Source organism: Galleria mellonella, unplaced genomic scaffold (genome assembly GCF_026898425.1).
Source record: "Galleria mellonella isolate WM207_F2 unplaced genomic scaffold, CSIRO_AGI_GalMel_v1 utg3104, whole genome shotgun sequence".
NCBI lineage: Eukaryota > Metazoa > Arthropoda > Insecta > Lepidoptera > Pyralidae > Galleria > Galleria mellonella.
Genome location: NW_026442072.1, coordinates 246,639 through 271,474, shown reverse-complemented (window position 1 = coordinate 271,474; position 24,836 = coordinate 246,639). Strand labels below are relative to the sequence as shown.

Here is a 24,836-nt window from a genome sequence, read left to right as displayed (position 1 = left end):
TATTTTTACGACATAGTTTATTATAATACTTGATATTTCTTTTTTTTTTTATATAACTTAGAATGACAAACAAGCTGACGGCCCACCTGATGGAAAGTGGTAACCGTCGCCTATAGACACGAGCAGTACCATGGACATAACAGAGTATACTGTTTCGCCCATGATACCCCCCATGCGTTGCCATTCCTGAGGACTCAGGTGTTATTCCTCTGTACCCAGTAAATTCACGCCATATCCCACCCTTCAAACCGAAACACAGCCATGCAAACACAACTGCTTCACGGTAGAAACACGAATGGGACAGAAGTACCCAAGCAATCGACTTTTGTACAAAATCTCCCTCTGTTAAAATTCAGCCTTACTGTCTTTGTCAGTGTGAATAGTAATAATAATGATTTATTTGCCAGAAATAGATAAATAATAAAAAAAAATAAAAAAAATTACTAGAGAGAGACTTTGTACAAAAGTCGTTTGCTTGGGTACCTCTGTCCCATTCGTGTTTCAATCGTGAAGCAGTTGTGTTTGCATGGCTGTGTTTCGGTTTGAAGGGTGGGACATGGCAGTGAACAATTTAATATTAGAATGTCATTATCATCATCATTTTAGCCGTTAATTGTCCATTGCTGAACATAGGTCTTCCCCGTAAGAGGGGAGGGGTACGCCAGTACTTGCCACGCTTGGCAGGTTAGCAACTGCAGTTAGGCTTTTGGTTCTGTTTCAAAGATACGCTGCTGCCTATCCTCAGACCATTAAGTTCCCTTAGTCATTTCTTACGACACCTATGGAAAAAAAATGGATGATCCATTCTATGCCGGGTCCACATGGCGATTTACGGCAATACGTACATATGTATTTTTATATTATAGCAAAAAAAGTTTTCAATTATTTTAATTAATTAAGAATTCTGAACTGGGAAACTTCTAATTGAGCTTTTTTTTTTTAATCAAATTAATTACATCACTGAAGTATAAGTTATAAAAATAAAAATATATTAAAACACATTTTCAATACTTGTTATTACACTACGTTTCAACGGTTGAATCGATTTGATTATTTCGTACACACATATACCATACCGTAAGCGAGTTACATATATTGTTCTCTTTATAAATCTATTTTCATTCTCCAACAACCAGTTGTAAAGCAAAACATACCACCTACATTCTCACTTGGCGCTACTTCAATCCATAAAACAATAAACGGTTCCAATACAAGAGGACAGTTATAAACAAACATCGAGCGCGTTTGTGATCTTTCGTTCACTCATCGTATCGATTTTGTACTTGTGTCGACCGGAATGGAGGTACGGGATGCTAAAAATAAAGTATTTGTGTAGCTCAATTTTATAGGATAGACTAGTTGGGAGGTTAAAAAAGTACCTACGTTTTACAGTTTGTACAACTTTATTATCTTTAGATAGATACTCACTATTGTTTCCTACATAAGATTACAATAGTAAACTTATTATAGATACAAAGAATCACAAGATTTTTTTATACAACTTAGAATGGCGAACAAGCTGACGGCCCACCTCATGGAAAGTGGTAACCGTCGCCTATATACATGAGCAGTACCATGGACATGACAGAGTATACTGTTTCGTCCATGATACCCCCCATGCGTTGCCACTCCTGAGGATTTAGGTGTTTTTTTTTTTGATTGGTGAAATTGGTATGGTCTCTCCGCCTGCGCTAACGGGATACGCTGGCGGAGCATTAGTGAAGGGTGATAGATGAAAATGAAAACAGGTCAGTTAGCCCATCATGATGAATTCATCAGGAATTAACCATGATAGTATCCAGGGGGAACCGCGAGGAGGTCGATCTGGTTGGGTATATTGCTAGCAATGGGATTCTCAGTCTCCATTACTAACAATCCCTTTCCCCCCAGGACTCCCTAAGGACTCAGGTGTTATTCCTCTGTACCCTGTAAATTCACTGCCCCTACCCTTCAAACGGGTGGGATGTGGCAGTGAATTTACAGGGTACAGAGGAATAACACCTGAGTCCTTAGGGAATCGCAACGCATCAACGGTATCATGGGTGAATAGTATACTCTGTTATGTCCATGGTACTGCTCATGTCTATAGGCGACGGTTACCACTTTCCATCAGATAGCCCGACAGCTTGTTTACCATTCTAAGCTGCATAAAAAATATAAATATTTTTATTTTGTGGATGACTGTACGCACAGTAATTATCATTCACTCTCTTAAATGACAAATAACAATCGTCAATCAACAGTTAAACGTTGACAGCGGTAATTTGACGGAATTATCATTGTGATAATGTACTATCGTAAACTTTAATGAAGATAAATTATTTAAAATAAAAGCAACACTAATTTGATAATATCCAAATTGTGACTAAATTTAAAACTTACAAGTCAATTTAAACCATAAATTAATATAAGAAACTAGGAAACATGTCAATTTGTACAAAAAAACTTTGTACAAAAGTCCCATTCGTGTTTCAACCGTGAAGTAGTTGTGTTTGCATGGCTGTGTTTCGGTTTGAAGGGTTGGATATGGCGTGAAGTTACAGGGTACAGAGGAATAACACCTGAGTCCTCAGGAATGGCAACGCATGGAGAATATCATGGGCGAAACAGTATACTCTGTTATGTCCATTGTACTGCTCATGTCTATAGGCGACGGTTACCACTTTCGATCAATTGGCCGACAGCTCGTTTGTCATTCTAAGTTGTATAAAAAAAAAATTCTATGCCATGTGGTCCCGATATAGAATGGTTCACCCCTTTCTTTTCCGTGGCTGTCGTAAAAGGTGATTAAGGGAACTTAAAGACCGTGGGATGGGCAGCAACGTCCTTCCTAAACTATAACCAAAGCCTAACTGTTTTTGGCAACCCGCTTGCCAAGTGTGGTAACTTTTAACCTGGTCAGTATACTATATAACATATACCGGTCATGCGGACGAAGTCGCGGATAAAAGCTAGTAAATAATAAAATTGAAACTAAACAATATATGTATATAGGAAATATTTAGAAAAAATTACAAGAGAGCTCTTCGTAATAGTATTTGAAACTAGAAAATAAGAGAGTTCTTCATAAAAGTATTTGAAACTAAAAAAAATATTTTTCTAGGATTTTATCTTTCTATCTGTTCAAGTATTACATAAAAATTACTAAATCAAATTGGATGCGATTTGTAGTTGTATTCCTGAAGGTACGAGTATAACTCAATGTTTGGTAAGTTTTATCTTAATATACTGTTTTAAAGCGGTTATATACATCAAAATTAGGTAAAATTTTTTTATTTTTTTATACAACTTAGAATGGCAAACAAGCTGACGGCCCACCTGATGGAAAGTGGTAACCGTCGCCTATAGACATGAGCAATACCATGGACATAATAGAGTATACTGTTTCGCCCATGATACCCCCCATGCGTTGCCATTCTTGAGGACTCAGATGTTATTCCTCTGTACCCAGTAAATTCACGCCATATCCCACCCTTCAAACCGAAACACAGCCATGCAAACACAACTGCTTCACGGTTGAAACACGAATGGGACAGAGGTACCCAAGCAATCGACTTTTGTACAAAGTCTCCCTCTGGTAAAAGAATGAAATTTCATAAGTTTATATTGTTTTTTTTTAATGGGTGAAAATAGAATGGTAACCCAGCCCGCGCTATCGGTATACACCGACGAGGCACCAGTGCAAAATGATAAGTGAGAACGAATGTAGGTTAGTTGGCCCACCACGATGACTTCGACAAGAATTAACCATGATGGTTTCCAGGGGTACCGCGTGGAGGTCGATCTGGGAGAGTATATAGCGATGGGGCTATTAGACCACATTACTAACAATCCCTTTTCCCCCAAAGTAGATATTGTTACACTTTGTTGATTGATCGTAGTTAACAATAGGACAGCATAAGCATGACAATAATAAGACAGCATACCTGGGCACCTCCTTGGCGGGGCTGGACTGCGTCTCCTGGTGACTGACGGAAGCCATGCTCATATTATCTGACAGTATGCACTCATCACGATCACTTTAATGTATTTGCCTCGTTCACTCACCAAGTTTTAGTTAATATAGGAACATCATGACTCACTGCAATAAAAATATTGTATTACTACTTTTTATGAATAAATCAATGTCAAATAAGTCATAGATTTTTTAAACAATATTTTTGTATTGTATTTTTTTTTTGTTATAAAATATTGTAAAATTTATTTTTTTCAAATAAAAATTAATAATGACAGAATATAATAAGTATATTAATTGCTTACTAAAAATTTTTAAGCAAAATCTTTTTTTCGCTTTATACAAAAAATCAAAATTACCGTGAACAGTATACGAAATCTTTCTTTATGAAATTTTTATACATAGACAGCTTTTTTTTGTACTTTATTGCATTTATGAAATATGTATCTTATTATATCTCGTATTGTCTCATAATAAAGAGATCTCATAAATCTTTGAAAACGGAATAAATAGTAGGTGTATGATGTTTTTTTTATAACTTTTGATTCAAAAATATTTTTCATCTAATTTTCTTAATGATTGATTAGCAAAATAATCACGTTATTTTTTTTTTCAAGTTAAATTAATTAATTATATATGTACTTCTACAGAATATAATATAAAATTATGTAAAAAAATTAAGTCATATGTGAGCTTACTTAAAAACAAAGTTCTGTGTTATTTACCGTTACTTTCTCGACCTATTCGTATATAACTTTAGGGGCCAATAAAGTCGACTTGTAATTAACAATAAAATAATCATGCTTAATAATCCTCTATACACACAAGGGCGTAACGTCGACGCATTCGTTCGAGCAATAAACCAAGAGACGGCGCTTGTCGTAAAATCTACCGATTTCCTTTAGATTTATTAGCTAAAGTCGCAGCTATGCAAGGAATAGAATAGAGTAATTAAATCAGATTTCACCGTGCCGTGATCGAGTTTTAACTGCTGCTTTAGTATTGTTTGAGATTACTGATTTATGGATTCACTTCCAGTGTAACTTCTAACGTCAACAGAGATGTAGATAGTTCGGATAATTTTATTTGTTGAGTAAGTAACTGAACTTAAAATACAAAGGTTTTGGACAGTAGATTTAACAATGAAGTCTTCCGGTCCATCTTTTTTTATATTATAAATATGAAAGTGACTATGTTTGCCCCAAATTAGCGCTCTAACAACTATCTCAATCGTCATGAAATTTAGCATTTATGGATAGATAGATAGATACTCTTTATTGCTTCCTCCAAAAGATTACAATAGTAAACTTATTATAAATATAAACAATTACAAGAAATAATCACAATGAGAAAACAATGGGCGACCTTATCGCTAAAAGCGATCTCTTCCAGGCAACCTTTGGATCGAGAGAAGTAGGAGGATAAACAATTTGATTGGAGGCACGATGTAGATTCTATTATTTCTAAATATGGAGATGTAATACATGTAATATTGTAAATATATATCTATTATATATATATATATATATATATATATATATATATATACATATACACACATATAGTATAGAGTGTGACTGCCAACACTCGAAGACTGACCACCACTATTACTGTCAAAAGTTCTACAACCTTCCATATTAGCCATCAATCTCCGACTGCCATTTAGTTCAAGCACGTTTTGCTATACATGTTTTCCACATGTAAACGAGGCATCTTCAGGCAAATTATTAGATCGCTGCTTGAAGCCTAGTGTTAAGCATTCGACACCCAAACTGCGAATTAAATTAATTGTTTTTGTAGTATATATATATATATGTCATAGAGAAAGGCAGACTATTTTATTGCCTTTTATGCAAAGTCATAAGAAAAGTAATCTAAAACATACTCACAAATACATATACATATACAGTGTACAAGAATATCATTAAGAGATTGTACAAGATTGTACATTATGTGTACAAGTTTGATAAGTACAAATAAACACATTTTTTCATTTTCTACTTAAATTAGAATAAAATGTGCTATTAAATTAATTCATTCTCAACTGAATCAGATAATTTTTTCTTCCAAATATTTGACTGATATATTTGAGTTTTATTCTCCATTATTTAACTGCCAAATTAAAAAATATTAATGGAATAGACAACACCTTTAATTAAAATTTGTTGAAAATTTGAGCATAAGTAACTTTGCTGATCTTTATAATTACAGACCGAGGGTCAGTATTAATTTATTTATCACTATTAATATTATAATATGTATTAATAGTTGTAGCACTTCGGCTGCCCGCTAACAACATGTTTTCTAACAGCATTGGGTTGACTGGAAGAGATCTGTCAGAGATAAGTCCACCCTTGCTCACAACATTTATAAATACATTATTTTATATGCAACTTACAAGTGCAATAAAGAATATAATAATAATAAATATTTGTAAAGTAGTTTCAATACTTTGATATTCGTTACTCAGTTAAGCACAAATAGCTGAATGAATTTCAATAAAATTCAGTACATGGATAGACCATATCCTTGATTAATATTAATGCTATATGTTATGATTTACACGAGCAAAGACGAGGAATACAATTAGCAATATACAGCGTATATAACAATATATGCTATACAGCGTTTTCCCTTTCAATGCAATACGGTCTCATAGAAGGGTTTACTAAGTTGCTTCACAGAAATTCCACATTAAAATCCCATCAACAAATTATTGTTTACTTAAATTGTAATTGAACAGTAATCCCATATGCTGTATCCACGTACCACCCCATAATGCACTCTCTAAGGGGCTAAGTGGGCGATGTTTTGTGAGGACGTTAAGAATTTATTGCACCTCTTTGCGTCCTGCTTTTATTGCGAGCATCACGTTTACTAGTAAGAACTAAAGTGAGATGTTACAGAGGCGTTGAATAAATTAAAAATTTCTAATGAACACGTGCTGGCTTACTAAGTGGATATAGATTTTTTTTTATTACGAGGGTAGCAAACAAACATAGAAGCCATTTGATGGTAAATAAAAAAAAAACTGTATTCCGTGGCTTCGCCTATCTGTGTATAAAAAAATTTGTTCTTTTTTTTTATACAGCTTAGAATGGCAAACAAACTGACGGCCTACCTAATGGAAAGTGGTGACCGTCGCCTATAGACATGAGCAGTACCATGGACATAACAGAGTATACTGTTTCGCCCATGATACCCCCCATGCGTTGCCATTCCTGAGGACTCAGGTGTTATTCCTCTGTACTCAGTAAATTCACGCTATATTCCACTCTTCAAACTGAAACACAGCCATGCAAACACAACTGCTTCACGATTGAAACACGAATGGGACAGAGTTACCCAAGCAATCGACTTTTGTACAAAGTCTCCCTCTAGTAAAATTCAAATTGATTCAAATCCATTTGGTAGTTTTTGCATAAAAAAGTAACAAATATACATCCATTATAAAAAAGCGAATCGTCCAAGAAATTAAATACCACACGCGAGCGCAGCTATGGGTAAAAGCTAGTAAATAATATATATATATATATATATATTTTATATTAATAAGTATAAGTATGTACCTTATCCCCAGAACTGTGGCTTAAGTAAGCCAAATAGGCATTAAGTAGACAAATCTACAGTGACCTACTCGTTAGGCCCGGCCGGGCCAGTGGGGTGAATCCTAATGCCTGCTTATCATTCCGGACGGCCAAGTTTGTCCCGGACAAGTTTAATTAATTTATGAATTAAACGCGAAGCCTACCTATCAAATTTTGAGACGTCCGCCTCCTATTTACATCTTGACAGAAATTTCTCTCAGGGTTTCGTTGTGAATTTTATCAATAATTATGTTTATATCCTATACTAGCTATTTCCCGTTATTTTGCTCGCATTATACGAAAGTCTTATGCTTGTTGAATGTTAATGTAATTGTAGTTATTAAGAGTACAAGAGGTCATATTTTGTTTTGTTGGTGTCAGTTTTGTTAATATGTAATCGATAATTTAAGAAAATGTTGTGTACATCTGTAATTGGTGTAAATGCAAGATGCAAGCCCTGTATGTTAATTAAAATCAATGAATGTATTTACACTGTTGATGTACCTTTTAAAAATAAAAAAGTTTTTTTTTATACAACTTAGAATGGCAAACAAGCTGACGGTCCACCTGATGGAAAGTGGTAACCGTCGCCTATAGACATGAGCAGTACCATGGACATAACAGAGTTTACTGTTTCGCCCATGATACCCCCCATGCGTTGCCATTCCTGAGGACTCAGGTGTTATTCCTCTGTACCCAGTAAATTCACGCCATATCCCACCCTTCAAACCGAAACACAGCCATGCAAACACAGCTGCTTCACGGTTGAAACACGAATGGGACAGAGATACCCAAACAATCGACTTTTGTACAAAGTCTCCCTCTGGTCATGTCATGATAAGTAGTAACAATAATGATATTAAAAATTTGGAATAAATTTATCTTTGGATTTTTACTCTCTCGTTCAGTTAAAACAAAACTTGAAGTCAGTTATTTGCAGGTATTATTTATTAACCTGATTTCAAATGGTAGTACGTTAGAGATAATTTTTCAAAACATTATATTAATAAATAGACCTCAGGAACGGTGACCTCCAAACCATGAAGTGTATTCTGGGCGTCACAGTACACTTTGTTATGTCTATTATACAATTCATATCTATAGGCGACGGTTACGACTTTCCATCGGGCGGGCCGGCAGCTTGTTTGCCATTCTAAGTTGCATAAAAAAGATATTAACCTGTAAAAACTATTGAAAAATAATTTAAATATATTGAAACTAGCAACAAAATATAATATTAAATTCCACGAGATTGGCTACACGCATATATAACAGATTTCTATTAGCTCTCCTGAGTAAATAATATTACGTAGTCCGGTTAAAACGAGATAGTTCCGCTTTGAGCCGGTTCGAATCCAAACCCGGGTATGCGGTTAGCGTCGACCCGGGCGTGTCACTTGCGGGTTAAGCAAATAAGATGCCACTTTACCATCCTATTTTGTAGTCGGATATACAAGTGGTACAGTGGAATGCTGCATCTTAAATACCTAACTATAACATGTATCTAAAATGTCTGCTAGTATAAAGAACTAGCTGTATTCCGCGGCTTTGCTCGTGATTTAGTACATAAAGTATCCTATGTATTAAGTTTCATGAATTTATTGAAATCCGTTCACAATTGCGTGAACGAGTAATAACAACAGAGGGAGACTTTGTACAAAAGTCGATTGCTTGGGTACCTCTGTCCCATTCGTGTTTCAACCGTGAAGCAGCTGTGTTTGCATGGCTGTGTTTCGGTTTGAAGGGTGGGATATGGCGTGAATTTACTGGGTACAGAGGAATAACACCTGATTCCTCAGGAATGGCAACGCATGGGGGGTATCATGGGCGAAACGGTATACTCTGTTATGTTCATGGTACTGCTCATGTCTATAGGCGACGGTTACCACTTTCCATCAGGTGGGCCGTCAGCTTGTTTGTTTGTTTGCCATTCTAAGTTGTATAAATAAAAATCCATACAGCCATTCTCATAAATTTTTTTAATTATAATATTTATATAATTAAAATATATAAAATACGTGTTTAAGTATGAATATGTGTTTTAGATTCTTGTGGTCCCGGCATAGAATAGGTTACCCTTTCCTTTCTCGTGTGTGTCTTAAAACATCACCAAAGCCTAACTGCGGTTGCCAACCCGCCTGCCAAGCGTGGCAATTACTGTCAGAACTCCCCTAACGGGGAAGGCTTATGTTCAACAGTGGACAGTTAACGGCTGAAATGATGGCGATGATGATTCCATCTACTATAGTTTCAACTGTAATAAAAGAATTATTGATTCAGAATTGACGAAAGTGTCGTGTAATTAAAAATTTAAATTTAAATATATTTTATTTCAGACTAGCGATTCTAAAAGGAAACGATGTTTTTCAGTGGGTACTGTGTGGAGGTCGACCTGACAAGGTATGTTGTTACTAATGAAGCTGTTACACTGTTACCGACAACCCTTTCTCTTTAGTATAAATAGATAAAAGACATATGCACTAAACAAGTGTCATGGTAAAACTACTTTAGTTTCGATACTGAAAACGCTACAAAAATGGCGGCTGAGTTGTTGAAACGTGATAAACCGTCATTCTCTACCGCATAACACGTGAAAGGCAAGTAAACACTTAAAATTAAGCCCTTAAAGTTAGGAGTTTCTCACTAAACCTCCTCTATCAAAGCCAGTCGACGGTGGAGCTTTCAAGAAAGTGATATAATATTCTTTGTGGCCTGTCTCGCTAGCTTGTTAATAATTTTCAACGTGGCTGTTGAGGGAAAGCCGATTAGCTAGAATTCTCTATCATCTATACTGTAAAAAAGTCCAAGGTCTAGAGATTATATACAGTTTTTTGCGTGCTATATGAACTAGTTTTTACCCGTGACTCCGTCTGCATGCGTTCGTCCGGGATAAAAAGTAGACTTTTTTTTTTATTTATTTTTTTATACAACTTAGAATGGCAAACAAGCTGACGGCCCACCTGATGGAAAGTGGTAACCATCGCCTATAGACATGAGCAGTACCATGGACATAACAGAGTATATTATTTCGCCCATGATACCTCCCATGCGTTGCCATTCCTGAGGACTAAGGTGCTATTCCTCTGTACCCTGTAAATTCACGCCATATCCCACCCTTCAAACCGAAATACAGCTATGCAAACACAATTGCTTCACAATAGAAACACGAATGGGACAGAGGTACAAAAGCAATCGATTTTTGTACAAAGTCTCCCTCTGGTAGACTCTGTCCTTCTTCGTCCCATATTTGGAGTACCACATATATACATATATGTGGTACTCCAAATATGGGTAATATGTATGTAAATATGGGACCCCAAGTATGTCTATACAAAATATTAATAAAGAATTAAATAAAATAAAAATAAATACATTTTAGTCAAGAATGCTCAAAGTTACGTAATACCTTAGTTCTCAAAAATGGTAATGCATGAATGGTACCATGGGTGACACAGTATATTATTACATTTATGGTACTGTTCATGTATAGAGGCGATGGTCAATACTTTTCTTAAGGTGGGCCGTCTGTATGTTTGCCGTTTTGAATTAAAAAAATGCGAATTTTTTTGATTTCATTAAATTTCGACTACCACACAGGTATACTCGTAGTTGTGGGTATAGGTAGGTTAATATATTATTATTCATATTTAATTTAATAAATTACCTATTTATTATGCAATAATAATATTTCTTAATGAAAATATGGATCATTTGAAATTTATGTAAATGTGAAAAACAAGAAAGGAAGACAGAAGGTCGTAAAAGAATGTTTAATTATGAACAAATAGAAGCTTCCAGAAAGAAATATAAAAGTGCATTGTTAATTTTACGGAGTATACTCTAATATTACGCTATCATAAAATACATTAGACAAATGAACCGACATTATTTTGTTTAATTTATGGAATATTAAACCTTATAGACCTATTTCTGTGAGTAATTTACAACAATATCTGAGTATTATAGTTACAATATCTATTTTTTTTATACAACTTAGAATGGCAAACAAGTTGACGGCTCACCTGATGGAAAGTGGTAATCGTCGCCTATAGACATGCGCAGTACCATGGACATAACAGAGTATACTGTTTCGCTCATGATACCCGCCATGCGTTGCCATTCCTGAGGACTCAGGTGTTATTCCTCTATACCCTGGACATATCAATCTCATAACTTGAAACACGATACTGAACTAAAAATAAATGTATGTCAAGACATTGGAAAGGAAAAATCAACCAATACAATGAAACCATAGCAGTTGTATTATTCTTTGATTGCTAATATCGATTTCTAAATCGGCGACCATAATTATTTGACGAAAATCAGTTATTATTACGTCAGCCGGTAATTGTCCACTGCTGGACATAGGCCTCCCTCAAAAGGGGAGTTTTGCTAGTAGTTACCACGCTTGGCAGGCGGGTTGACAATCGCAGTTAGACTTTGGTGATGTTTTAACAGGGACGTAGCTGGCCAATCAATCAATATTTAAATTTCCTTAGTCAGCTCTTATGGCACCATCGGGAAAGAAAGAGCCAAATAGTAACAGTATCCTACCATCGTACGGCTCGCCATCGACAGGGAATTCATCCTCATGTCCTACAACCTCAATGGTCGCGTACTGCGCGGTTTCAGAGATGTTTCCTCTCACGAACACTCAGGTTGTGGAATGAGCTCCCTGCCGAGGTTTTCCCAAGAGACTACAGCATGGGGCTCTTCAAAAGGGGGGTAAAGAGGTTTCTTCAGGGTCGGCAACGCACGCGTAATACCTCTGGTATTGCAGGTGTTCATAGGTTACAGTAACCACTTACCATCAGGTGGACCGTATGCTTGTTTGCCACCACAGTGGTATAAAAAAAAAGTTGTCTGATGCCTCTGACTCGCATTGGCATTAAAATATGTATTGGATCGGATCGACTGCCTCTGACTGCCCCATAGGGAGATGCCAAAGCATTATTAATTAAGATGATTAAGAATGGAAGCATCGATTAGCGGACATTTTTAATAAGATTAGTCTAGAGCTCTCCACAGAATGACAGAAAATCCCTATTATAGGAAGCATGCTCACGACACCGAAGATTTGTAAAAGAATGAAATAACATTCAGCGAAAATGATTTGAAATTAAAGAAATTATAAATTTGTTTGATTATTTTTTTAAGGTGCTATATGTTTTCATATCTTGTAATTACATTGCCGTATCCCATCTTTCAAGCGGAAACACAGCAGTGCTTCCGGGCTTCTTAAACACGACTGTTTTACGACAGAATCACGAATAGGATAGAGGTATCCAAGCAGACGACTTTGCAAAGTCTCCTTCTAATAAATTTGTATTCGAATTTTTAAAATTCAAGGGTTTAGGCCAAAACTTAATCTTGGAATCGTCGGACCAGTTGTTGCGCTTTATTCGACTGAGCTATTACCGCTCACTAATACACTAATATGCAATTATATAACCGAATATACATTTTCAAAGGCCATCCAAAATCCAATTCGCTAGCGCACACAATTAAGCATTGTGTTGACTACGCCAAATGAACCGCGTTTCACTGCGCCACGCCAAACGCCAAGGGAGCTACGTACACACGTGGTTTTACGATTATTACACTTTATAAAACAACGGCCGGCTGGCGGGTTTATGGATTATAAATTTCATTAGCACATGTTGTCGGACGATCGCGTTTATTGCTACTGTACACACGGCGAACGAAGACTGGCGAATAGATTCGGAAACAACGCTGCAAAAACCGCGCTTTCTTCAGTAAGTTTACTATGACTTTTTTCCGAAATTGTAAAGCCGAAAGGAAACAAAACTTATTGTTTTTTATGCACCTTGGAATGGCAAACAAGCTGACGGTCTACCTGATGGAAAGTGGCAACCGTCGACTATAGACATATGTAGTACCATGGACATTACAGAGTATACTGTTTTGCCCATGATACCTTCCATGCGTTGCCATTCCTGAGGACTCAGGTTTAACAACTTATAGAATTATTAGCACAAGACAGCTATCGCAGCTTTATAACGAATTGATTATTCTTTGGCTCGTCCACGAGAATGTTTAGTCCGAAACATCAAAATTTGGTTTCACAATAGTCCTTGCTGTAGGAGTTTTAAGAAATATTTTTCTGTGATCACTTATATTTACTTACAGACATTTCTGTACATTCTTAATAGATAAATAAGAATATGAAATCGACTAAGCAACACTTTAAATAAAGTATAATGTAAAACATGCATAAGAATATTTTTCTGAACATGCTATTGTATTCGCTCGACGAACTAATGAGCAATGTGTATGTTGTTTCAACGCGTAGCTCGCCGGTTTACAACTATGATTTACATAGTTTTACACAATAATTAATTGATTGTTTGTTTTCTTTTTTCTTTCAGACAAATTGTTATTTTTGTGTGTTGAATATTTATTATTCAGTGAAAAAAACATTGCATTTTGATTTTAGATATTTCTTATGCAACTTTTAATGGTAGCTTACCAGGAAGTACATAATAATTTGCAATATCCATGTATTAGAAAATAGTGTACTTATGTTTTATTTATTAAAGATAATTTATTTGTAGGTAATCATAAATAAACAAACAAATACATACATTCTCTGTCCGAATTTATTAAATTTCGAGTTTCATCACTTTAAAGATAAACTTTAAAGCGGTTCAAATAAACCTCTTTATATAGTTATTCAGAAAATCCACGGAATCCGAACAGGGTTGCAAAATTGGGCTCACAAAATTAAATAGGCAAACCTTTGGCATATCAGACAAATTCCAAGCGAAGGTTTAGGTCATTAATTTTAATATCATAATATTAATTTTATATGATTTAGGATCATGGTATACAACAAATATGTGTCATATGCGATCATAAGATATAAACTAAATCAAACAATAGGTATTAATTCTTTTTAATCCATCAGTCCGATACTGTACTAAGCCAAGCTGCTACAATGACCTCATATTGTTATAGCTTTAGCTAGAGAAATAAGGTTATACCGAAAAAAATATGTTTATTTCAATCTTTGTATTAAATGACCTTTATAATGTTATTAAATAAAATATAAAAATAAATTAGAGAAATTAAGTTTATATAAAATCAACATTCTATATGTAGCACTAAAAATTTAGCTGAACTAATATTATACTATGTAATGAGGGTTGAGCGCTGTTGTCTGACATACAGGTTTTATAACCTAGTTCAGACACAAGTTGTTTAAACTGATCCAAATGTACAAATGAATTTGTATCTACTTTTACTGTAATTTCCAGTGCTGAGTTTGTTTACAATCATGGTTATGCAATAAAGTTATTGTTATTATTATTATTAAAAATAATAAAGGTGTTCCAGAAATTTCGACAGCACGTATTTCAAGCAAGTCGTGGAAGAAGAAACTGATGAAGTCTAAAAGAGACATTCATAATAGTATCTCTCTTCACGACTAAGACTAGGCGCTAAGAACTATGCCAAAGGTTTCTTGATTTACTTTTCTTGCTTCATACCCTACATTGTAAAATTGTTGATTGGTAAAACTTTTGGTTTGATTCTCATTTATAATCATATTTTTTTATGTGTCTTTGAATGGCAAACAAGCTGACGGCCCACCTGATGGTAAGTGGTAACTATCGCCGTAGACAAGAGCAGTACCATGGACATAACAGAGTATACTGTCTCGCCCATGATACCCCCCATACGTTACCATTCCTGAGGACTCAGGTGTTATTCCTCTGTACCCTGTAAATTCACTGCCATATATTTACTCGAACGTCTGTGTTTATACAATAGACTGTGCTCAAAATTTATTTCATTACAATGTATAACATAACTATTCAAAAATACTTATACTTAATAAATAAATACTATTTTAATATATTTATTTATTTAAACAAACTATACTACTATTTTTTGAAACAAAATGTACTCTTGATGTCAATTTTTACGATTCGACGATAGCGTAAACTTTGAACAAATCTAACAAGGTGTAACCATTGAATATTTTGTACAATTTTATTGTTTGTTTCTCGCGAACGCGCTTCGGCACTTACTGTAATTGTAAGGTAGCAACAATGCATTATGAGGGGGCCGATTGGCTCGTAAAATGAAAATACCCTAGCATCGGGATGTGCCGATGATGGATCTCGATTCGGCTTCTCAGCTGTACTGTTTTAGTTTGATTAAAGTGTACACACGTTGCACTCATGTGTACGGGGATTGGGACTTTTAAACTACAAGGCATTGTCTATGGATTTGCGCACGTAAATCACTATATAATGTAGCTTATGTTTTAAGTTAGGATATGACTTAGTCGTTTAGCAAATTTCAATAAAGTTTATTCATGTTTTTTTATGCAACTTAGAATGGCAAACAAGCTGACGGTCCACCTGGTGGAAAGTGGTAACCGTCGACTATAGACATGAGCAGTACCATGGACATAACAGAGTATACTGTTTCGCCCATTATACCCCCAATGCGTTACCATTCCTGTGGTGTTATTTCTCTGTACCCAGTAAAGTCACTGTCATATCTCACCCTTGAAACCGAAACACAGCCATGCAAACAAAACTGCATCACAAATGTGTTTCAGTAATAAATATCAAAACATTTTTATGAGCTTTTTCATTTATCATTTTATTAGGATATTTTGTTCTGTAAAAAAAAATATTATAATTGTAAAAAGACAATGAATGACGAATGTTTCATAGACATATTTACCAGAGGGAGACTTTGTACAAAAGTCGATTGCTTGGGTACCTCTGTCCCATTCGTGTTTCAACCGTGAAGCAGTTGTGTTTGCATGGCTGTGTTTCGGTTTGAAGGGTGGGATATGGCGTGAATTTACTGGGTACAGAGGAATAACACCTGAGTCCTCAGGAATGGCAACGCATGGGGGTATCATGGGCGAAACAGTATACTCTGTTATGTCCATGGTTACAGCTCATGTCTATAGGCGACGATTGCCACTTTCCATCAGGTGGGCCGTCAGCTTGTTTGCCATTCTAAGTTGTATAAAAAAAAAAAATATTAGATTGAAAATATTTGATACTGTATTTTATATTTTGCTTCTGAACAATTAGTTTTTTGCTTCACTAAAAAAAAACAGTTGCTTCTGTCGCTATAAAATTAATAGTAATAAATAAATAAATAAATAAATATGAGACTGATACTTGAAAATTTAATTACGAAAAATGAATCAGAATTGACTAGTTTATTATGTAATTTAGTCAAAAAAAAAAATCTAACGTATTGTGAAATTACTACCTTAGTTTATAATTGATGTGTAAACCGTGGCTTTGCTCATGTATATTTAGATATAAAATTGTTTTATGTGTATATTTAAAATATGGTCCATCTATGTATTCAAATTTCAATTAAACCAATCCAATAATTAACATGCGATCAATTATAGAGTATTCAAACAAATCCTCATGTCTATAGGCGACGGTTACTACTTTCCATCAGGTGGGCCGTCAGCCTGTTTGCCATTTTAAGTTGTATAAAAAAAAAACAAATTCATATAATTTTCCAACTACAATAATAATATTGTTATAGTTATAAATACCATATATGTTCTACTATTCAAGTATATAATAATGGAATATATATTACAAAATATTATATATGACACATCTATATATGGCAATAATAGAAATATACGCATTTTAAATATCGATTTTTTTTTATACAACTTAGAATGGCAATCAAGCTGACGGCCCACTTGATGTAAAGTGGTAACCTTCGCCTATAGACATGAGCAGTAACATGGACACAACAGAGTATACTATTTCGCCCATGATACCTCCCATGCTCATGATACCCTCGATTCATTGATAAAATAATTGTATGTTTAGAAATGTTATAAGAAACTTAAAATTACTATTTTAAGATCACTCTGTGAATATAATTCTCATTTATTTGATTCGTATTTATTTATAATATATTTTTACCTTACAATAATGTTATTACTTTAAAATTATCAATGCCAAACATTATCTGTCTTTTAAGATCTAACTCCTATTTAATTTAGAAGTAATTACAGCTTTATCATAGATTAACACTTTTTTCTGTGACTTTACCCATTGTTAATAATTTTTTAATTTATTAAAATGTAATTAATTACAATTACATTTAACTCTGATACACAATTGATACAATTTTTAATAAATTGTTATTTTTATGGGTCTGTTTATTATTGTATTTATTATATAAATTATTGTTTTCATGTAAATATGCACAGTAATACCAATATCATTAATTAGCTTAACATATTTTAGACTTAGTTGTATATTAAAATATAATTTGAACTTACTAAGCAAATCTATATTTTTAATTTATATGATTTTTTTTTTAACTGTTATTAAATTAATAATATGCATAAATTAATAAAAGATGTGTAGAGCACTGTAGGAGACATAAAATACTATAATAAGTACCATAAAAATCTGTTTCGGTCTTATAAATAGGTAAATTTTTACTTCATATTTATTGGAAAATATAATATCAAAACTGGAAATATTTTAAAGTGTTAGAATGATTAATTTTTAACTAAGTTATTATTTATTCAAAAAGAAATAACAGAGCGAAAATTTTTGAAAATATTAATAAAAAACCAACCTTATAGATAGTAACATTAAATACACTAATATCGAATAAATAATCCTAACACATAATACATTCACAGCACACGAAAATATACGCACGAGTGTGGAAATTTTAAGCGCACAAGACACGTGCGTTTCCCTTCGCGGCTTACGCGACACTGAAGTTCAGTTTCACTCTATCTAGTGCATCTCGTGTAGTCACTTCCTCGTTTTCCTGGGCGCCTAGTACTCGCCGAGATGCCGATGGGGAAAAACTGGCGTTTTAAGGGAAAACCACGTGGATAATTTTAGTGAACGGATAATAATTGTCTTTTTGCATTGTAATGGATGACTTTTATTGCGAAGAGGTATTCTTAAATGCGTTTTAGTACGATTTAATGGGAAAAGTTGAAACTTCTAGAAAATTATATAGTTAGAACTTTCCTATTGTCAAAGAAGTTGATTTTCCTTATGGAGTATATCTTTAAGTTCTTAGATAAATTTATACATAAAACATAAACATTTATAATGACAAAAAACGACGATTGGCGTACTTCCACCGTGCGTTTTTCAAGGCACTTTCTTTCACGCACAACCACTCTTTGGAATCAAATTCCAGCAGCAGTATTTCCGAACCGATACGACAACGTAACATTCCAGAAAAGAGCATATTCCTTTTTAAAAGGCCGGCAGCACACCTGCAATGCCGCTGGTGTTGTGGGTGACCATGGACGGCGGTAGTCTCTTACCATCAGGTGAGCCGCTTGCTCGATTGCCCCTTGTGTTGTAAAAAAAAAACAATTTAACAAAAGACCGATGCAAATTGATTTGCCATTAACAATTTACCTGTTGGCAAAAAAATTGTTTAACTTGAAAATCTAATAACTACACTATATCTAACAAAAAAATATATTTTTATTTCATTATTTCAAAAATCGATTATTATTTTTGCAATATTAGCGAATATAGCTAAAATTTTCTCCTAGAAACATTCCCAAAAAACGCATAATTATAAATGACTGCTATAATTTTTAGACAAAATTTACTATTAATTTGTCCAAAAATAACAGTTTAATACCACTTGATATCATAAAAACCCATTAACCTACCACTACTAGCCGAAAGTAGGAAGGGAGAAAAAGAAAAGAGAGAGCTACTAACTTCCTCCTGCTAAGAAGAATATAATTAAGAAAAGTATTCACTGTCAAAAGTATTATTTATTAAATATGCATCGTGACTTTAGCTGCGTAAAGTAGTATAATAAAGTATCTGTGTATACGTATGTTCAGTCGTAACTAATCAACGATACAAACATCCAAACATCTTCGCCAACTTTTATTAGGATAAAATCTTTTAAAGATTTTTTCACTTTTACCCAGAGATATCTTATTACCTAAAGTTTAAAAAAAAAGTGCCAAATTATATAATTACTTAGTGCGGAGATTTTAGAGGGGCCCAGTAATTAGAACGGTAAGATGTGCCGCGGCAGACGGTTGGAATTCGGACAAACAGTTCCCTCTATAATTAAACGGAGACCTGCCGGTAGGGCGCGTCTCATTTGCAATCCTTTATCGACCTCTTTACAAACTCCTTTTCGATGTAAAAACGTTTTGTCAATGGAGTAAAAGTAATGGAACATTTTCTTTGAAAACTGAAAATGGCAACATTTCTTGTAATAAATTTCAGGTATTCGGCGTTGAACAAGTTTCCTCTCCATGTGGAATATCATTAACCGCATACTATTTTATAATAAAACATAGACTAAAGATAAAGTTAGTGGGTTTTGGGGAATAAATCATCAAATGTCTACTATATTCGCTTTTAGAAAAAAAAAAATATAAATACTGCTTCTTACTCCTAAAATTGGATTAGTTGTACTTAAAATTTTGGACCGAAATAGTGAACAAATTAATACTAATACCGGACCAATACGGAAGTAAACCTCTACCGGTCTATCGAGAGATTGTTAAAAATTTAATACGATAAAATGGCATGTCAGCCAATTGGTACAAATTATTGGAAATCAGGGGAAAGGGATTGTCAGCAACGGAGATTTGCTCATAACTGACGATACCATGTCAGGTCGAGCTCTAATCGATCTTTCCTGGAAACTATCGTGATTAACTCCTTGTGAATTTCTTGCAAGATCTGCTTTCGTTCTGACCTATCATCCTTCTTTGATAGCTCTTTGGTGATCCTTAGTTGACGTAAACTAGATGAGGTTACAATACAATTTACATATATTAAAATAAATGTTGAAGATATACACAAAGCATGATGATAATGAAACAGTACTTAATAGAAGCTTGTTCTTTGTGGAACAGCGAAACGTTTGGGACTTCACTTTGGTTGGACGTCCCGCGAAGTGGTTGCTGGTACATTTATTAGACTATGATATTATAGACTTACCATTCAGGATTCCACAGTCATATTGGCAGGTAAGTGGCACAACAAAGCCTGGGCTCTAATTGGATATACAATATCGATAGCAACATCCCATCCAATAGTATTGTTGCTAGTTGGCAAGCCTACAGACATATAGAACGTATTGATATTCGTAATAAGCATTTGCAATAAAATATATTAGTTTCAAATCATCTTTTAAAATTAAATATGAGGCTCAAATCGTTTATATCTCTGAATACCAAAACCTCAAATTGTCTTAACTACAATACCAGAAGGAGATTTTGTACAAAGGTCGTTTGCTTGAGAATCTCTGACCCACTAGTGTGTCTACCATGAAGCAGTTTTGTTTGTTTCAGATTTTTTACTAATATTATAAATCTAAAAGCAAGTTTGTTTGTTGCCTCTTATTGTCTCAAAGACTTAACCATTCAGTATGTTTGGTGCACATGTTCTATACATACCATACGTGATAGAGAAAAATATAGGCTACTCTTTAAACCTGTCAGTGAAAATATTTCAATATCGACCGCGTGGGTCAAAGTCACGGGCAAAAGTTAGTAAAACATAAAAACCATTGCGTGAAGTAAACGCAAACAATTTACTTCTAAATAATTTTATCGCCAATTTAACGTAATAAAAAAACAGGGCTCATTTAAGTAACATGCGCTTCTGATTCCAATCAAAGCAAAGCCCCAACTCTTGCCCCCACCGCTTGTCCCCAACGGCTCCCCTAAAAAAATATAAATATCAATGGTGCATTAAAGTGGGTTTGAATTTGTTTGCATTATTATTTACCTGTTCACTGGCTCGGTTAATCTAGCCCTGCGGCCTTAGCCCTTCGAACGTGACCTTAGAAATGCAACCATTCCAAACACTTCTAACAGATTTAAGGACCAACTTATGTTTGTGGTTGAAAACGTGGGATCCAATCTAATGATGCACGTGTTACGGTTGAAATTTCAATGCTAGATGTAATTAAAGGGAATGAAAATGTATGTAATATTATGAAGGGTGGACATATTCCGACTGCAGGATGCTCCCGCTCTAGTAATTTGATAATGTTTTAACTCGTGGGAACTGTTTAAATATTTTTTTCATTTCTTGTAATGAACACATGTAATTAAAAATTTTATGGTCGCAATAAAGGAACGACAAGATATGTTCTTATATACAAAGATCAATTCCTAACAAGATGTTGGGATTTATTATAAGAAATATTAAAGATTTCCGTAGTCGTCCAATCAAAAATTGTAATAGAAATTGTATAGTATTTTATATATGTATAATGTATATATATGACCAGAGGGAGACTTTGTACAAAAGTCGTTTGCTTAGGTACCTCTGTCCCATTCGTGTTTCAACCGTGAAGCAGTTGTGTTTGCATGGCTGTGTTTCGGTTTGAAGGGTGGGATATAGCGTGAATTTACAGGGTACAGAGGAGTACCTGAGTCCTCAGGGAATCGCAACGCATCAACGGTATCATGGGTGAAACAGTATACTCTGTTATGTCCATGATACTGCTCATGTCTATAGGCGACGGTTGCTACTTTCCATCAGGTGAGCCGTCAGCTTGTTTGCCATTCTAAGTTGTATAAAAAAAAGTATCTTTTCTTGATCTATTTTATTGTACTTCTCTTACTTGCCTGTTACGACATCTTGTGGCAGAAAAGGAGTAGCGGCAGGCTGTATTCTTTCTTCATCAGTATACGTAATGTGATTGATATTAAAATCATGGTAATAATGTCGGAGATTGGTTCACGAATTAAAAGAAGACACAGTGAGCTGTGGATGCAAGATTGTACTGGACAGTTCAGAAGACAGTAGCAGCAAAGGTGAGAGTTCTTCACAGTCAGCTGCAATGACAGCGCTGCAGTCCACAATGCAAGACGAGACGCTGTGACGCAAAGAGCTGAGCCGCCTGAAGTAGATTTCCGGATGAATTCGTATGTTCGTGTAGTAAGTTCACATATACATAGACATTGGTAAAAAATTAACATAACTTTTATAAATAAAAATTAAATTAAAATCAATTAAAGTAGATCATTTTCCATTTTATGATCCTTCGAAAGTATATCTTCAAGTCGTCCAAACTGCTTTATTCAATCGATATTAAAAATGTTTCTGCTATCATTCAAAAACAAATCTTATCACGTCTCATTAAAATCAATATTGCTATATCTGGTCCTGGAGATGATTTAAGTCAAGTTGCATCATGTTTTCCGTGCCCCTTGATATGTGAAGCTTATTAAGTGACCTGCCATTTTGGGGAGGAGATTACTAACCGGTCTAGTCATATAAGGAGTGTATTTTTCACCATTAACTTGTATTACTTACGGAATCTCAGGTTTGACTGATGGTGTACTTAAAAATACACGTACCTGTAACAATATGGAGATATTTATAAAATAACAGGATTTATATAATTCTCACTTTGATAATAATTTCAAAATAAATAACGTAAATTTGATACTGTGTTCCGAAGTTTGTTCTTTGCGTCTTTGTTTTTTATATGCAGCTTAGAATGGCAAATAAGCTGACGGGCCTACCTGATGGAAAGTGGTAACCGTTGCCTATAGACATGAGCAGTACCAAGGACATAACAGAGTATACTGTTTCGCCCATGATACCCCCCATGCGTTGCCATTCCTGAGGACTAAGATGTTATTCCTCTGTACCCAGTAAATTCACGCCATATCCCACTCTTCAAACTGAAACATAGCCATGCAAACACAACTGCTTCACGGTTGAAACACGAATGGGACAGAGGTACTCAAGCAATCAACTTTTGTACAAAGTCTCCCTCCAATATTAACAGAATGTTTTTTTTTTAATATACACCATGTATTTTATGAGTACATATTTATAAACTTGATTGAGAATAAAATACTAAAAAGTCGCCAAAAATGTAAGCAGTATATTCATAAAATAACTCATACAGTAGACAATGCGAAATATCTGAAGTCCCCACGTCAGGGGGCGCCTACTGGGCTGGAGATAATTTGAAATTACCTCGGATATTACGGTAAATGCTAGAGGAATTTTCGCCACTCACTTTAGTCGACTTGTGTTTTGTGACAGACGAGACGGCGAACGATTTCATATTGATTTTCGATGCTTATTTATTTGTGGATTCCCTTGAAAAGTGGCACGCGATGGTTTTGGAAATGTTCGTCGAGTAATAACAGGTAAATCGAAGAACCAAGAATAAGGAAATTTTAAGATATGGCTGGTTAAAAAATGTCATACAGCAAACAACGTGTTTAATCTGTCCGTTTTAATGAAACCAGCTTGTTTGTTCTCATCAAGGCCCTCTTTTGTAAAATTTGAATGGATTTGAAATGGTAAAGGGATCGACTGATAGATTTTTATTTAAGACTGTATTATGTACTATTGTTAAATTAAGATTGTTATTAAAAATAAGAAATAAAATGTATGTCTGTTTAAAAATACTCGTATGTATTATATATTAATAAAAAAAACACTTTTTATAATGTAATCCGTCATCTAATGATTTCAACTACTTTGGAACTTCTACAATATAGAAAGGGGGAAAGGGATTGTTAGTAATGGGATCTAACTGACCAATTGCTAGCAATATACCCCATCTGGTCGACCTCCACGCGGTCCCTCCTTAAAACTCGTGATTAATTTTAGTGGAATTCGTCACGATGGGCGAACTGACCTGCTTTCATCGTCACCTATCATCACGCACTGGTGCCCCGCCAGCGTATACATACATACATATATATTGCTGTAATGGCTAAAAAGATAGTGTTTCACAAAAACTGGTTTTAATGGCAATTTTATCTAAAAACTAAATTACTGAAATGATTTCAATATTTTTTTATGGAATCAATTTAAAAGTATATACCTTCGGATAAAAAATGAATTTTCCAAATCGGTTTAGAACTTATGGAGTTATTAGGTAATAAATATAAAAATATACAACCGAATAGAAACCTTCTTCTTTTTGAAGTCGATTGAAAAGGGGCTTATAACTCAGCTTGCAAGATTTTGTATTATTTATAATTTAAATAAACCAGTTACACTTAATTCTACATACAGAATTTTTTTCTTCGTTTTAGTAGTTTCGGGTATGTATCTATAACTGTGTACATTGATAACTTCGAAATTTGTTGTCCATTTATTTATTTATTTTTGGAAATAAAATGAAGGAAATCTTATTTTTTGTGCATAGACAAACTAGTAAATTCTCGTTCCCATTTTCCACGTGAAGTCACCGGCGTCTGTTCGTAGCCCACGTACGAGGTCTGTCCGGAAAGTTCGTATAAAAGTGTTCTGGAA

At 34.5% G+C, this 24,836-nt stretch overlaps 1 protein-coding gene across 2 annotated transcripts in view; it reads right to left on the bottom strand.

The window, feature by feature from the left end:
- The window catches only part of LOC113510286 (kinesin-like protein CG14535), a 403,744-nt gene that overhangs the window by 168,214 nt on the left and 210,694 nt on the right, over window positions 1-24,836 (bottom strand). Inside the window, exons 1-2 of one of the 2 annotated variants that reach the window (XM_052895785.1) lie at window positions 18,160-18,292; window positions 3,927-4,081 (exon numbers count right to left, since the gene is read on the bottom strand). The exons of the other annotated variant lie outside the window; for it this stretch is intronic. Coding sequence (XP_052751745.1) covers window positions 3,927-3,988 — 62 coding nt within the window. The 5' untranslated portion in view covers window positions 3,989-4,081; window positions 18,160-18,292. Of the gene's footprint in view, window positions 1-3,926; window positions 4,082-18,159; window positions 18,293-24,836 lie in introns of those variants that run through there. 2 annotated transcript variants of the gene reach the window in all.